At 46.8% G+C, this 16,198-nt stretch overlaps 1 protein-coding gene across 9 annotated transcripts in view; it reads left to right on the top strand.

Moving 5' to 3' along the window:
* The window catches only part of PTPRT (protein tyrosine phosphatase receptor type T), a 1,110,571-nt gene extending 1,096,172 nt beyond the window's left edge, over positions 1-14,399 (top strand). For all 9 annotated transcript variants that reach the window (XM_055373001.2, XM_019017483.4, XM_019017481.4 and 6 more), the window contains 4 exons: positions 1,286-1,411; positions 2,294-2,457; positions 5,124-5,259; positions 6,211-14,399. In XM_055373001.2, coding sequence (XP_055228976.1) covers positions 1,286-1,411; positions 2,294-2,457; positions 5,124-5,259; positions 6,211-6,264 — 480 coding nt within the window. In that variant the 3' untranslated portion in view covers positions 6,265-14,399. The remainder of the gene's footprint in view (positions 1-1,285; positions 1,412-2,293; positions 2,458-5,123; positions 5,260-6,210) is intronic.
* The last annotated feature ends 1,799 nt before the right edge of the window (positions 14,400-16,198 follow it).

Raw genomic sequence — 16,198 nt, 5'->3', positions numbered from 1 at the left:
CAGGATGTTGAGTAGCATCCTCTCCTCTACTCACTAAATGCCCATAGCAACCCCCAGGTGTGACAATCAAAATGTCTTCAGACATTGCCCAGATGCCCTCTGGGAAACAAAACAGTCTCAGACTGAGAACCACTGTCTTAAACAGAAGGTCAATCACTGCCTTTTGCTCTCAGCTGTAGGTTCTAATTTCCAATTCCAGATAAATAGAAAAAATCATAGGCAAGATCTGTCAGCACCATGTGACATTAACTTTTGGTGCAAAGTAAGCATAATTATCCCCACTTTACCTATGAGAAAACTGAGGCCTGGGCTGCACAGCTAGTGAGCACCTGAGACCAGATTTGGACCCAAGGCCGCCTGAGGTCAAACCCATATATATATATATATATATATTTTTTTTTTTTTTTGAGATGGAGTCTCACTGTGTCACCAGGCTGGAGTGCAGTGGCGCGATCTCAGCTCACTGCAAGCTCCGCCTCCTGAAACCCCTATATTTTTTACACTACTTCTGATCTGATCATGAATGAACACTATGAAGGTTTTCCTGGAATGAGGAAGAGCTTGCGATGATTTGCGTGGTGAAAAGAAAACTAGATGGTACTTGCCCTTTCTTTAGCATGTTCTATCTAATCCTGACAGCGGGGCTTAGAGGTAGATATTATTCTCCCCATTTTCCAGATGAGGAAACTCAGGTTAAGCAAAGCTAACAAATGGTTTGAAATCAACATAGCAAAGATTTGCAAGCCCAGTGTTTCTGTGCTCAAAGCCTTGATATTTCAACACCAGAAAAAGTGGATGGCTGCTCCCTAAAGGGGAAACTGAGTCTAATTTCCTACATAATACTCTACCTTTCTGGCCAATGTGTCCTTCCAGCCATAAAAAAAGCTTGGTGATGGCTGGGCACAGTGGCTCACACCTATAATCCTAGCACTCTGGGAGGCTGGGACAGGTGGATCACCCAAGGTCAGGAGTTCAAGACTAGCCTGGCCAACACGGCGAAACCCCATCTTTACTAAAAATAGCCAGACATGGTGGCAGGTGCCTATAATCCCAGCTACTTGGGAGGCTGAGGCAGGAGAATCACTTGAACCTGGGAGGCAGAGGTTGCAGTGAGCCAAAATCGTGCCACTGCACTCCAGGCTGGGCAACAAGAGTGATGCTCCATCTCAAAAAAAAAAAAAAAAAAAAAAAAGAAAGAAAGAAAAGAAAAGCTTGTTGATAAATGAGACTTTGATACCCTCCCCCTGCCTTTGACCTCCTTCTGTGACCTCTTTCCTTATCTCAGTTCTGTATGCAGTACTGGCCTGAGAAGACCTCCGGGTGCTATGGGCCCATCCAGGTGGAGTTTGTCTCTGCAGACATCGACGAGGACATCATCCACAGAATATTCCGCATCTGTAATATGGCCCGGGTAAGTACACGGCCGCCATTGCTTGCTGAGCCCCTCCTCCCCAAGACAGATGGAGGCTGCCGAGAGAGGATCCCGCTGAGCCAGCCAAGAGTCTGTGTTGTGCTCTCCTGATAATTTCTTCCTTGAGGAAGTGATGCCTGTGCTGATTCCGGCTCCAGACTCAGCAATGACTCCAACACATAGAGATGCAACGAGTGACATCCAACCTGCCATCTGCCTGTTTCCTGACACACTTGCTGCCGTGTAGACAAAACTTCTTAGACATTAGCTCTTCCCCACTGTGTCTCTGTACTGGCATGAGTTGATGCAGCCTTTGATTGGATCCCATAAGCTTTGGGCCAGGCACTGCCAACACCTAGATGAAAAGTGATTACTTACTTCTATGAGGATGTTCACTGGCTGAGCAGAGTAGTGGGTGGGAGGGGCAGATTAGCAATCTATGAAATGGTTGCTAACTAATGCAGCTTTGGTCACTACTTGGGGCCCAGGATGAAAGGAGCTCAGCACCTCCCCTACCCCCCAGCTCAGAGTTCACTGTCCACTGAAACAGTGAGACATGTTCTGGCACATGAGCCTCAGGGAGAAAAAACTCTGCCCAACAGAGTCAGGGAAGGCTTTCCTAAAGAAAGGGACATTTAAATTGGGTTTTGAAGGCTGAGCAGGAGTTTTTCAGGTACAAAAGGGGGTTCAGGGCAGTCACGGCAAGAGAATCTGTGTACACGAAGGAATAGAAGTAGTCATGGGGACTCTCCCCGTGAGGACATGGCTTAGATCCCATTTGGTCTGTCTTCCACCATGATGCTGCAGTCCCCAGGGTATCTGCAAGGTGCATGTACGCAAGCATCCCCAGCAGAACAGCCCTAACAGCCTCTCTGTTCTCAGCCACAGGATGGTTATCGTATAGTCCAGCACCTCCAGTACATTGGCTGGCCTGCCTACCGGGACACGCCCCCCTCCAAGCGCTCTCTGCTCAAAGTGGTCCGACGACTGGAGAAGTGGCAGGAGCAGTATGACGGGAGGGAGGGACGTACTGTGGTCCACTGCCTGTGAGTACTAGGGAGGTGTCACCAAGGCAATAGGGTGGTGGGTGATAGAGCATCCTTGCAGATGCTGCTGGCCACATACCCCAGTCCTAGGCAGGCCTGGCTATACTACAACTCAACATCCCTCAAAGGCTAGTGGCAGTACATTCAAAGGAATTATGATCCTTTAATGGAACGGGGCTGCCAGTTTGTTGTCCTGAACTAATATATGACATATTATTGATGCAAAACCTAGTGGTCTTTCCACAAACATGAGAGGAGATTGCCTGCTTCTCTACAATGGGCTTAAAGGGATCATAGGACAAAAAGAGCATGAGGGAAAGGCACTGCCCTCAGGGGCTGATAGATGGATGTGAAGGACTCTAGAAACACTATTGTGCAGGGGCACAGTGAGCTCCAGACCAGCTGTGTTTATACCCCCATTGCTGGGGTGAACTGGAGACTTTACCTCCTGTCTTCGAATGGACATTGTCCAGTCTAATGAATTCTGGTGTCATTACACTGGGTGGAGGTCAGGACCTCAGGAGGACAGTGGCTGACAAGCTGTGCAACGTCAAGAAAATCACTGAATTTTATAAGCCTAAGTTTCCTCGTCTGTTCATTGGGTATGTGGAATTAGACAATCTTCAGACCCTATAGTGCTTTGGCATGAAATAGAAAGTAAACACACTTTATCTGCCAACATAGAGACCAAGAATGTCATGGTAGCAAATATGCAAATGTAAATGTAATTACTTAAAAGAGCAAGTGTCACAGAATCTATCCTGGGTGTACAGAGTGACCACAGAGGATTCTACAAAGTCTCACACCCAAAACAAATCTGCAGCCATAACAGCTATGTGTGAAATATTTGATTCACACTCACTTTGCTTCTTAGAACTTCAACGATTTGAGGAAAAGTCATTGAGAAGGCCTCTCTCTTTTAAAATGTTATGTTAAAGGAAATTTGAATGAAGGTCTTCTCTTTCTTACAACAAATATTTCTGGAGCTAGTGGAGGCACTGATAACATCTGACTGACCTCAGAATTGAGGTCAGTCTTTTCAAAACCAGCTAATTATTCTCCCTCTCAAACAGGTGGTGCATGCACATGTTAGGCAAGTCAAAGAGCTTAAAGGAGGTTAAACACACAGACACCTAGAGATGCACACACAGAGCTTCAGGGCCACCACCTGCAGCAAAAATTCTTTTCCAGAGGAAGCAAACCTCAGGCTAGAGTTCAGGAAGATGCTGCGTGGTGTCCCAAGTCAGGCTGATTGGTGACATCAGCCAAGCCCAGCTGGCTCTGCCCACATCCCAGAAACTAGCAGCTGGTTTCCTGCCAGCTAATACCTGCTGCCTCCAGATGCCCAGATGCCTCCCACACATTCAGGTGACCTTACCTTAGCACCCATCTTTCAGGGTCTCACACCACCAGGCCCTGAGACCCTATGTCTACTCACCTCTTCCTTTTGGATGCTGTTATTCTTGCTTCAGAAATGATAGAACCTTCTTTCATAGGAGACCTTTCTCTCCTCTCTCTCTCTCTCATGTTTGTTTTTTAGCCTGCTTTTTTTTTTTTTCTTTTTTGCACTAGTGTCTTTTTATCTATGTCCTTTCCAGCCAAGGTGGCCAGTAGTTTGAGCCAAAGGAAGGTACAGGGGCATTCTTTTACCAACAGGGACCTTGGTTTCCTTGAGGGCCACAGACACCATAACAGACCTTGAAATGCAGACACCAGTCAGTGAATGGAAAGCAACTCCCTGTACTTGAAACATCTGGTCACTGCGTATCCTGTAGATAAAACATCTGGGAGATTGACTGAGTGCCTTAGTTTCTGTCCAGATGTTCTTTAGACACAGACCATTACATGAAATCATTAGTTGCTCTTGGCAACACGCCCAGGAGTTCTGAATCAGGCATATTCCTACAGGAACTGTCTGTAAAGAGTTTGAAGGGTGTTTCCATGAAGATGATTTATGGAGTTTCAGAAAGGAGTAACAGAGACACAGTTCTGCCACCAACCCTGTATCCCTAGACTCAAGATCAGTAGCATCTTGCTTAAACCAAAGTGTATAGTAGAGACCTGTCATTTTAAGATAAAGCCTATCAGGCCCAGTTCCTCCCTCCAAGTTCCTACCTCCAAGCTTGGGCTGGCTGACCCCAGGCTAACAGAGCATTGCTGTCCTTAGTGGAGGATGGGAAGAACTAGTAGGAAAATCACTTGGAAATTTTCATTGTCTTTATTGGATGCTTAAGTGGACCCAGAGCAATCTTTTGGACATGGATGCAAGCATCAGCAAGGATGCAGGTGTCACATGTACAAAGACACAGTACCATCCTGCCCTTGGGGTTTAGGTGAGTGTGCCCTGAGTGACTGTAACATGCTCATAGAACCAACAAAACATCAAGCTAATTGAACTCTCAAAGGTCATCTAGTCCAACCCCTTCATTATACAAGTGGGGAACTTGGGGCCCAGACAGAGGAAGTGACTTGCCCAAGGTCAAAGCAAGTTAATGGCACAGATGGGACTCAAACCATAACTCATGGCTCAGGCTAAAGCCTTCACCATTGCCTTGCCTTGCATCTGCCCAGACAGCTGATCCCTACTCCTCCTGATGTAGCTTTAGAATCATCAGGTGCCTGGAAGGGACCTAGGAACATGGCTCACCTCTTTGTTCTGTGTTTAGAAATGGGGGAGGCCGTAGTGGAACCTTCTGTGCCATCTGCAGTGTGTGTGAGATGATCCAGCAGCAAAACATCATTGACGTGTTCCACATCGTGAAAACACTGCGTAACAACAAATCCAACATGGTGGAGACCCTGGTGAGTATCCCAAGGACTGTTCTCCAACAGCCAGGGCTGACTAGTTCCCTTGACCTGGAGAAAATGACATCAAATAGTAACATCACTCAACACCTGGCTGCTAATTGTATACCTGCATTCTGTGCCCTTGGTATGCACTGTTGTCTGTCCTGTGTCTTCCCCTTCCAACCTCCCCAACTTTTCTTTCTTGCAGGAAAATCCAATTACTAATCCTGGTACACCTACTTTGCTTCACTTTCTGCCCATTCCTTAAGACAGTGTCATTAATTCAGGCTTAAAGGAAAGGATTCTGGATTAGTAGAATGTGAAGTATGTTTTCAATTCAGTCCAATTATATTCCAATTAATTTATGGTAATTTTTACAATAGAGAGCATTTATAGTAGAGAGCACTATGGAGGAAAGTGTGATAAAGAGAGTGTGCGGGCAGAGCCCCGGGTGATAAGACCTGGTACCATGGTGGACCACTGCACCATGCACGAGGAGCTTTAATATAAGTCTTTAAACCTACTCGAATAGTGGTCTTAGTGAAAGTGAGGCCCTATTAACGTGTGGGTCACAGACCAGCAGCAGCATCATTATCTGGGAGCTTGTTAGAAATGCAGAATCTTGAGCCCCACTCCAGATTTACTGAATCAGAATGTGCATTTTAAAAAGATTTCTGGCTGCCTTGTATGCACGTTACAGTTTGAGAAGCCCTGTTGTACAAAACAGTAAAAAAGAAAGGGAATGATGCCAGCTGGGCATTCGAGGAAGCTTGGGTAGAAGCAGGCATCAAGCAGAATTTTGAAGGATGTCCAGATATGGGTAATTTTGAGTTGACATAATATGGATATAGAAAAAGTTTTCTCCAAAATCTGTATCTCTAAACTAAATGCATTTTCCCTTTCCTTTTTCATCTCTCTCTTGTCTCCTCTTCTCCCTCTCTGCCTCTGCTCCTCTCCGCCTCTCAGGAACAGTATAAATTTGTATACGAGGTGGCACTGGAATATTTAAGCTCCTTTTAGCTCAATGGGATGGGGAACCTGCCGGAGTCCAGAGGCTGCTGTGACCAAGCCCCCTTTTGTGTGAATGGCAGTAACTGGGCTCAGGAGCTCCGAGGTGGCACCCTGCCTGACTCCAAGGAGAAGACTGGTGGCCCTGTGTTCCACGGGGGGCTCTGCACCTTCTGAGGGGTCTCCTGTTGCCGTGGGAGATGCTGCTCCAAAAGGCCCAGGCTTCCTTTTCAACCTAACCAGCCACAGCCAAGGGCCCAAGCAGAAGTACACCCACAAGCAAGGCCTTGGATTTCTGGCTCCCAGACCACCTGCTTTTGTTCTGAGTTTGTGGATCTCTTGGCAAGCCAACTGTGCAGGTGCTGGGGAGTGGGAGGCTCCCCTGCCCTCCTTCTCCTTAGGAGTGGAGGAGATGTGTGTTCTGCTCCTCTATGTCATGGAAAAGATTGAGGCTCTTGGGGGTCACTGCTCTGCTGCCCCCTGCAACCTCCTTCAGGGGCCTCTGGCACCAGACATTTGCAGTCTGGACCAGTGTGACCTTACGATGTTCCCTAGGCCACAAGAGAGGCCCCCCATCCTCACACCTAACCTGCATGGGGCTTGGCCCACAACCATTCTGTACCCCTTCCCCAGCCTGGGCCTTGACCGTCCAGCATTCACTGGCCGGCCAGCTGTGTCCACAGCAGTTTTTGATAAAGGTGTTCTTTGCTTTTTTGTGTGGTCAGTGGGAGGGGGTGGAACTGCAGGGAACTTCTCTGCTCCTCCTTGTCTTTGTAAAAAGGGACCACCTCCCTCGGGCAGGGCTTGGGCTGACCTGTAGGATGTAACCCCTGTGTTTCTTTGGTGGTAGCTTTCTTTGGAAGAGACAAACAAGATAAGATTTGATTATTTTCCAAAGTGTACGTGAAAAGAAACTTTCTGTTGGAGGGTGTAAAATCTTAGTCTCTTTTGTCAAAAAGAAGGGGGCAGGGCAGTTTGAGTGTGTACCTCTAAAACAAATCTCTCGGGCCTTTTATTTTTTCCTGGCAATGTCCTTAAAAGCTCCCACCCTGGGACAGCATGCCACTGAGCAAGGAGAGATGGGCGAGGCTGAAGATGGTCCCTTTGGTTTCTGGGGCAAATAGAGCACCAGCTTTGTGCATAATTTGGATCCCCAAATTTGAACTCCTTCCTAAAGAAACCCAGCAGCCACCTTGAAAAAGGCCATTGTGGAGCCCATTATACTTTGATTTAAAATAGGCCAAGAGAATCGGGCCTGGAGATCTAGGGTCTTGTCCAAAGTGTGAGTGAGTCAGTGAGAGGGAACCAACATTTGCTAAGTCTCTACTGTATGCCAGGGATCATGCGTGGCACGTTCCATAGGACATTTCACACCGTCCTTAGAACCCCCAGGAGAGAGCTACTGACTTGCTATCATCTCCATTTGATCATCTCCTCCAATGAGGAAACCCAGGCACCTTCCTCAGTAATGAAATCCTGGGTTCCAAAGGGGCAGGTAATGGCAATGAGACTTCTCCGTGCTGTTTTCTTCATCTTCTCTAAGCCAAGCAATTATTTTATGGAGGGAAAATAAGGCCAGAAACTTCTGAGCAGATAACTCCACAAATGGAAATTTAGTACTTTCTTCCTGATGCCAGTTCTTCTGGGAAGCGCAGAATTTCAGATATATTTTAGTAACATATTCCCAGCTCCCCAGGAAAGCCAGTCTCATCTAATTTCTTAGTCAGTAAAAACAATTCCCTGTTCCTTCAGGCTATGAAGGGACCAGCCAGGGACACTCTTGACCTTGATCTCTAGCCAGTGCTTAGGCCCAATATCTGACAGCCTCAGGTGGGCTGGGACCTAGGAAGCTCCATCTTGAAGGCTGGTCTAGCCCCAGACAGGGCATGAGGGGCAGAGAATTCAAGAAGGTACAGCTTTGGCCCTCAAGAGCCCACTGTATGCTGGGGAAATGGAACCATGGTGCAGTAGTGTGGAGTGGATGAGTGTTCCATGAGCCTAGGAGCAAGAAAGTCTCTTTGGCCTCGGGCTTCCTGGAGAAGGGGACGTCCATTCCTGCTGGGTCTTAATAAGCAGAAAAAGGAAAAAAGGGAAACTCAGGCAAAGGGATCCAGATGTGCAATGGCAAAGAAATGTGAAAAGGCATTGGGAGAAGCAGTCTGGGGGAGGCCAGCCCAGTGCGGGCACAGCACAACACGGGGAGCAGCAGAGATGAGCCAGGGTCCAGGAGACAGATGCCCATCGCGAGTGCAGACTTTGTCCTATTGGCAACAAGGAGTCCACGGAGCTTTAGAGAGATGCACTCAGCTTCGTGTTGGCCAAGACTCCCTCTGGGCCAATGGGGCTGCCTCTTTTCCTTTCATCAGACACTGTGAAAACATTCCCTTAAGCGTGCACTTTTTAATATCACATCTATTTGTCTGTCTGCTCATTGTTTTGTTGCTGGAACTAAATATGCAGTGGATCATGAGACTCAGATTCTATGAGAAACCCAGGGTCTCTGCTTTACCACGGAGGAGGGTCACCAACCCAGATCTCCAGGCCCATGAGGATGGAACATGAAAGGAGCCCACAAAAGTTGCTTCCATTGGCATGGGCTCTGGAGCTGTCCAGAAGTCCAGGGACACCAGACTTGATCAAGGAAGGGCTGTCACTTTAGAGGTTCAAAAGGAAGTGCCTCAAAGCAAAGGCAAGCAAAGGAACCCCACGATGAACTTGCTCTTTTCCTTTCATGAGCCTCTCCCCAGGTGTATTTCAGCAGACCCCGGGGACCCACCCCCACTGGGCCTGCTGGCCTCCCTTGGCTCCAGCCCAATGCCCCAGCTGGCCTTCCCCAGCCTGCAAGGAGCCTGTAGCATGGCAAATCCGCCTGCTGTATGCTATTTTCTTAGATCTTGGTGCATCCAGACAGGATGAGGGTGGAGGGAGAGCTATTTAGCACAAATCCTAAGATTTTTTTCTGCTCAGGAAGGGGTGAAATAGCTGGCAGATACAAAAGACAGTGGCTTTTATCATTTTAAATGGTAGGAATTTAAAGTGTGACTTCAGGGAGAAACAAACTTGCAACAACAACAAAAAAAAAATCTCAGGCCATGTTGGGGTAACCCAGCAAGGGCCAGTGATGATTTCCCCCAGCTCATCCCCTTGTTTTCCCACAACCCAACCATTCTCCAAAGAAAGCAGGACAGTGAATAGGTCTTAGGCCAGTGCACACAGGAAGAAATTGAGGCTTATGGATGGGGATGACTTCCCTAAGATCCTATGGGACAAGGATGTGGCAAGGCTTGGATGAGATGGGGCACCGGTGCCCAGGAATTTGAACATTTTCCTTTACCCAGGAAATCTCCAGAGCCAACACCACCACCCCCAGGGGGGGTCTCCCCACCCCACCCCATTTACGGGGTGAGCTCAGCCTGTCATGAGCAGAGGAAAATATTATTAATGCTCTCTGAGTCTTTACAACAGGAGCTCTTACCTCATAAATGTGGACTCTGTTTGGGGAAGATGCAAGGAAGTAATGAGAAGCCCAGGAACTTTCTCCACCTGTGTTTATGGCCTAAATAGCTTCAGGATGTATCTTAGCTGCACTCCAACATTGCATCCTTTCTGGGGTGAAGAATCTGGGCCAACCAGGGGTCCTTGGGCCTCTAGAAGGCCACAGTAGGCCTCTCTTTGTGGGAATGGAAGGGGACAGTTTGCTTTTAGTGCTGGCCCTCTCTGTGGGTGTGGCCTGCAAAGGAACCAACAGACCCTATGCTGGGGACTCTAACATGTGAGCTCATTAAATTCTTCCAGCATTCTAAAGGAGGGTTTGTGATTGTCACCATTTACTGATGAGGAAACTAAGGCTCCTAGGGGAGAAATCACTTGCCCACAGTTCCACAGCTAGTGAGTGAATGAACCAGGATTTAAACTGGTTTTTTCTCACTACAGAGACAATATTTTTCCACCATTGTATCTCACATTTTTCCCAGGAGGTTACCCATAACAGAAGAGACTAGAGTGGAACAGATATGTCAGTGGATAAAGCTCAAAGCAAACAACAGTAAGCTTAAAATTCCTTCATAGTCTCATGTTTTACTTTCACAATTCATGCAAAATTTGCATTCCACTTTCTGATTTAGCCTGGTTGGTTTTAATATGACTCTATGAATATTTCAAAAAAAAATGTGCTCTGTTCCTCATGTTGTTCTGTTCTGTTCACCCCGCTATGACGGACCCTGGGTCAGCTAGTCTTGAGCTTGACCCTAGAATTGACTCTAGGAGCAGTGACCCTGCTGCCTCCCAGAGCCAGTTATAGGCTCAAGATCAAGACCAACTGACCTTCTCCTAGGCAGCTCCTTTGGTGTGTGGGTGCTCTGACGTCACTGTTCATGAGGGGACCTCAACTAAGGCATCTTCCAGTTGGCTGGAAGGAACCCATTAACTCACACTAGAATGATGAGGATTTGCTCATCTGGCGTGGAGAAGGATGAGCCCACAAAACCCTAAAGGGAAAGGAGAAGCTGGACACAGCTGTACTCAGCAGATTCCTGAATGCTAGGCTGGAAAGTGGTGCCTGTTGTCCAAGTTGGAGTCACATGGTTGCTAATGTGGGCAAGTCTGAGGACACACTTCATGAGCAGCTGGGGTCTGGAAGGCTCCTCACTTTACCCTAGCCACACATAATTACTGGGTGCCTACAGCACCTAGCACCTTGGAAGGGGCACTACTAGGAAATCGAGATTACTATGGCACAATTAATTCCTGGGTAAGGCATGGGGTTGTGGTGGACAGAGCTCAGTCTTTAGTTTGAACAAAAACATACATACATGAAAAACATACATGAAAAGAGGACCCTCATCAACATTAGAAGGGGTAGATTTGGAGCACTTTAGGCAGGAAAACAGGAACGCAAGGCCAGGAAACTGGAACCCAGTGAATACTCAGAACTGAGGATGCAGATGACTTATTTAGCAAAATGGTCACTTCTGTGACATAGCTGGACAAAGGATGGGTAACAGCTTGCCAGAGCCACTTGGAACAAGGGCAAATCTCAGTGTCTGGGGCAAAAGATGATGCATTTCCCTCTGACCCATCATGTTTATTCATCCTCCACTCCCCATTGCCACACTAGCTCTTGCTGTAAGTCCTCACCAGGATCTACATTTCCTCGTCGCTGGTGGGAACCCCTTAGAGTACATAGAGGTATCAGTCCAGTAAGACTGCTCTACACAACAGAAGTGAGGCCCAGGGAGTAGCAGCCAGGCCCTTATCCTGTTACCTCTGCAGGAGTGACTGCCCAACCCAGATCCAGAGACATTGAAGGAAATGATAATTCCTTGGTACCTCACTGCCTTGGGACAAAATGAAGAAAGCCACCCTTCCTTAGGCTGCAGCTTGCCACTCCTGGGCTGGGTAAACAGGTCATCAGCACCAAGCTCAACCAGGAGTAACACTCTGGAAGACATGGGTGAGCCCAAGAGGAAGCATGAACAGGATGCTGTTCCTAAGTCATGTCAGGTTGTGCTGGGCCAGGATCCCCAGGGAAAAAAATGGTCAACCCAACTGGAGGGTAGGTTAGAAGAAAAAAAACATAAACGTGGATAGTCATGTCATCTCAAATCCCTGACTTGCCTTCCCCATTACTTAACAGTCTGAGCTCCTTTTCAGCCTATGACCAGCTTCAAATCACAGCCAAGTAAAACAAGGAAATAGGAAAAGTAAATCCAACTAGAAGAGACAAGCTGAGATTCAGATTTGTTTACTCCTCCCATGCAAAGGTTCCCTGTTGGAGGTTTTCCATGTATACGTGTCTAGAAGTGATAGAATGCAAGGCCTTGGCTTCGTCTTGCAGGGATCTGCCTTTGAGGTCATAGACTGAACAGCAGGGAGAGAGGTTAGTGGCGGAGTGTGGGGGGAGCTGTTCTAGCTCCAGTTTCTTCTGACACATTTTTCAGGATCATGGATCTCATCCTCCGAAGCACAGCAGAGATATCTAAGCCATATTTGTGCACACGAGCAGACTCTTCTAGTTTTTTAGTAACCAGGGATGGGCTTTTGCATGGCACTGACTATAGAGATGTCTTGTAGAGATCAAGCCAGTCTTTTGCATCCCACCTGCCCACCTCCAGAAGAGATGGGAAAAGGTCATCAAAGGGCATTCACCAACTGAAATCCACTCATGAATGTTAGGTCTCTAAAAGGAGGCATCAACACTCACAATGGTAGCCTCCAAACCTAGCATCCCACCTATCTGAGAGCTCAGGGGTGATCCACTGGGGCAGATACAAGGGAAGTGCAAGGGCTCAGGATGAAAGAAAATCTACTGGGAAGAGTTTTAGGGGCTTGATCATTATGGGGCTTCCTTCTATATCTGAGAACTGCTCTGGGTGGTGAGATGTGGACTCTGATCCTTAATTGGAATGTTCAGAGAATGAGTGTCTGGTGGCCTTGAATTGTTGGACAGAAAAGTATCAGTATAAAAGCCTGGAGCTCAGGGCAATTAATGTAGTTCATGGTTCCTTAGTGAGCAGGACTCTTGGATGTGGAGGAGAAAGGGTCATAGGAAGTAAACCACCAAAATTACAAAATTGAGTCCCTGTACAATTACTTCAGTGCCTTTGGGCTTATGAATACAAATCAGTGGGCCTTCTCTATGATGGTCCAACAAACTCTCAGTGTCCACCCTGTCCCTGTATCTCCCATGGAAGATGAATAATGTCAGGTGTTCTTTGGGTCAAAGGCCCCAGGGCAGTCTGGAGGCTTAGAGGGCAGAGTGGTGTCATTCCATGTAAAATTAGGCTTCTGAGGGGTCAGGCAGAATATGGTGTCCATATCTTCCATAGCTCTGCAGATTCTTGGATGAAGTCAAGCACAGTTTCCTAGACCCAGGTCACTCCTCTGAGTATAACTAGGACCCATGAGTGAAACTTAATAGCTGTAAGGAAGAACCTGCTGTCTGCCAGAGAGGATAAGCTGCCCATCTCAGCAGCTGTCTAAAAGAAGGCAGGTGTCTCTTTAAAGGGAAGAGAAGCATTGGTGAAATGGATTTCAGGTCACTTCCATTCCAGATGGGTGAGATCTTGTGGAGCTGGGATCACGTTTGAACTCATTCATACCTGTAGAGCACGAATCCAAGTAGAGTGTGTTTGGTCTGTAGAGGTTGAAGCCCCCTGCTCTCCCACCCAAGTGCCCCCACTGAGCAGGCCAACATGCTGTTGTGGCCACATATACTGGGCTGATCCAGGCTGGTTATCACCAAACAGCAAACCATAGGGAACAGCTGCTTTGCCATAGACCCAATACCCATGTAGATCTCTGATGAGAGCAGCCATAACTCAGACCCACTGACCAACAGGGCCATGAGTGACAGCCAGAACCAGTGAAGGTCCAAGTAGGACACAGAGCAGGGCTTTTCTTACCATACACATTATCTCCAGAGGTTATTTCTACCCCACTCCCTATTCAAGGCCTGTTGCAGCAGATTGCAAAAGCAAAAGCACAGTAACTCAATTTACACATGATTATAATCATTTCCAGTGCACACATTTCATCACCAGGTGGATCCTGAGCTAGCCCATGTAAATCTGGGTTAACCCATATTGGTAATCATACTCAAAAGCACTTTTCACCCTACATTCTACTAGCCAATCAAAGACAAAGAGTTGTGGCCTCTGCCATTGCCTTGGCTTCTGGACACCCTCACAAGCTATCCCAAGGTCCCCGCTCAACTCCAGGGAGGCTGACATCTTCACATCCACTGGGCATATAATATTGCATGAGACCAAAGTCTCCACACTCTTTGCAGCCTCCTCCATGAATCCCAATGGCCTGCACTTGTACAGTTTGGGTGTTTGATAGATAAAGCACGTATGAGAAGAGAAAACAAAATAAATCAACTTTTTAAAAAAGCCAGCACTGTGCTGTCAATGTTCTTTTTTTTTTTTCTTTTCAATTCTAGCTCAAAAAAGCAGAAGGTAAATAATGTCAGGTCAATGAATATCAGATATATTTTTTGACTGTACATTACAGTGAAGTGTAATCTTTTTACACCTGCAAGTCCATCTTATTTATTCTTGTAAATGTTCCCTGACAATGTTTGTAATATGGCTGTGTTAAAAAATCTATACAATAAAGCTGTGACCCTGAGATTCATGTTTTCCTAAGATATTCGTACTGGTGTCTTCCTGAGGTTGGGTAGGGATGAGGTGGGGACAAGTTGAAGGAGGAGGAGAAAAAATTATCAGCTAGGTTTCTTTATATTTAAGTTAATCCTTACATCACAGGAAATACATATTATTCCCTCTTTGCAGATGAAAAAGTTGAGGCTCAGAAACATCAAGGGATTTTCCATGACTGCACACTGAGCTGGTAAAAGGGTTGAGTGTAAAGTGGTGTTTCTCAAGTGTGGTTCATAGAGCAGTGGCATGAGAATCACTGGGAAGTTTGTTAAACATACAGATTCCTAAGCCCAGAGAATCACAATTTCAGGGTCTGCCTTGCTAATGAGCTGCCTAAATGTTATCAGCTAGCTATGGCTGCATAATAAACAACCCAAAACTCAGTAACTTGAAAGAAAAATATTTGATAGCAGCCAGCTAAGACTCTCTGATCTAAGCTGAGCTCAGCTAATCTCAGCTAGGTTCATTCATGTGTTGGCTAAGGGCTCTATTCTAGGCAAGGCTTGGCTGGGGCACATGAGCTGTTACAGCCTTGCGCCTTATTTTTTTATCCTCCTCCTGGGACCAACAAGGTAGCCTGTGCATATGCTCCTCATGATAATAGCAGGAGCATGAGAGAGAGAAAGTCCAATCACATATATATTTTGCTAGGCCTTTGCTTGAATCATATCTGCAACATCCCCTTGGACAGAGCTAGTTACATGGAATACTCAGAATCAAGGGGCAGGGATTCTACTTCTTGACATAGACCCCTCTTCTCAATTTTCCAGTAAATGCTGAAGTTGGCCAGGCATGGTGGCTTACACCTGTTATCTCAGCACTTTGGAAGACCAAAGTGGGAGATCACTTAGGCCCAGGAGTTCAAGACCAGCCTGGGCAACATAATGAGACCTTATCTCCACAAAAAGTTCAAACAAATTAGCCAGGCATGGTGGCACACACCTGTAGTCCCAGTTACTCAGGAGGCTGAGGTGAGTGGATTGCCTGAGCCTAGGAAGTTGAGGCTGCAGCAAGCTGAGATTGCGCCACTGCAGTCCACCCTGGGCAACAGAGTGATATCCTGTCTCAAAAATAAAATAAAATAAAATAAAACACTGCTGAGCTTAGGTATGAAACCAGTGGTTCCTGATGCACCTGTTAACTCTCTAATCTCAGAGTGCAATCCATGGGTCACCTACACCATTACATCAGGGAAACTTCTCAACGTGTAGAGTCTGATTCAATAGGTCCAGGATAGGAGCTAGGATTCTATATGTTCAGCAAGTGCCCCAGGTGATTATAATACATGCTAAAATTAGGCAAGCACTGTTTTTAATGCTGTTGTTATTAGGGGGGAACAGATATGAGCCCAAAAGGAACTGGGACAAACCAGTGCTCAAACTGGGACATGAGGCTGCCAACCTCTCAGTTGGATGCATATGTCCTCTATTTTCTTCTGGATGAGCAGAAGAAATAACTAGAACCTGACTCCTTGGAGTTTACTGGTTCCCAAGTTCTTTGTATGTGTCCAGATATAAGCCTGAGCTGGAAACACAAGCTGCAGGGGTGGAGCGCAGGGTTCACCTTGTTCTCTTGCAGTCTTGGGAACCCTGGCAGGGTTCTTCTGCCTGAGGAACCTAGATACATGGCTCACTAGGCCTCCCAGGCCACAGAGTCTAGAGAACATGTGATTCCCAGCTTGGGTATGACATGGGGAACCTGGTGTCGAGCCGGCTAGTTATCTTGTCACTTTGTCCTTGGTCATGTTAATCTCACGTAGTCTGCCTGCTACATTTATTCTTTGG

The sequence above is a fragment of the Gorilla gorilla genome, chromosome 21, assembly GCF_029281585.2.
Source record: "Gorilla gorilla gorilla isolate KB3781 chromosome 21, NHGRI_mGorGor1-v2.1_pri, whole genome shotgun sequence".
NCBI lineage: Eukaryota > Metazoa > Chordata > Mammalia > Primates > Hominidae > Gorilla > Gorilla gorilla.
Note: the sequence above shows the minus strand (reverse complement) of the source record. Positions and strands in the feature narration are given on the sequence as shown.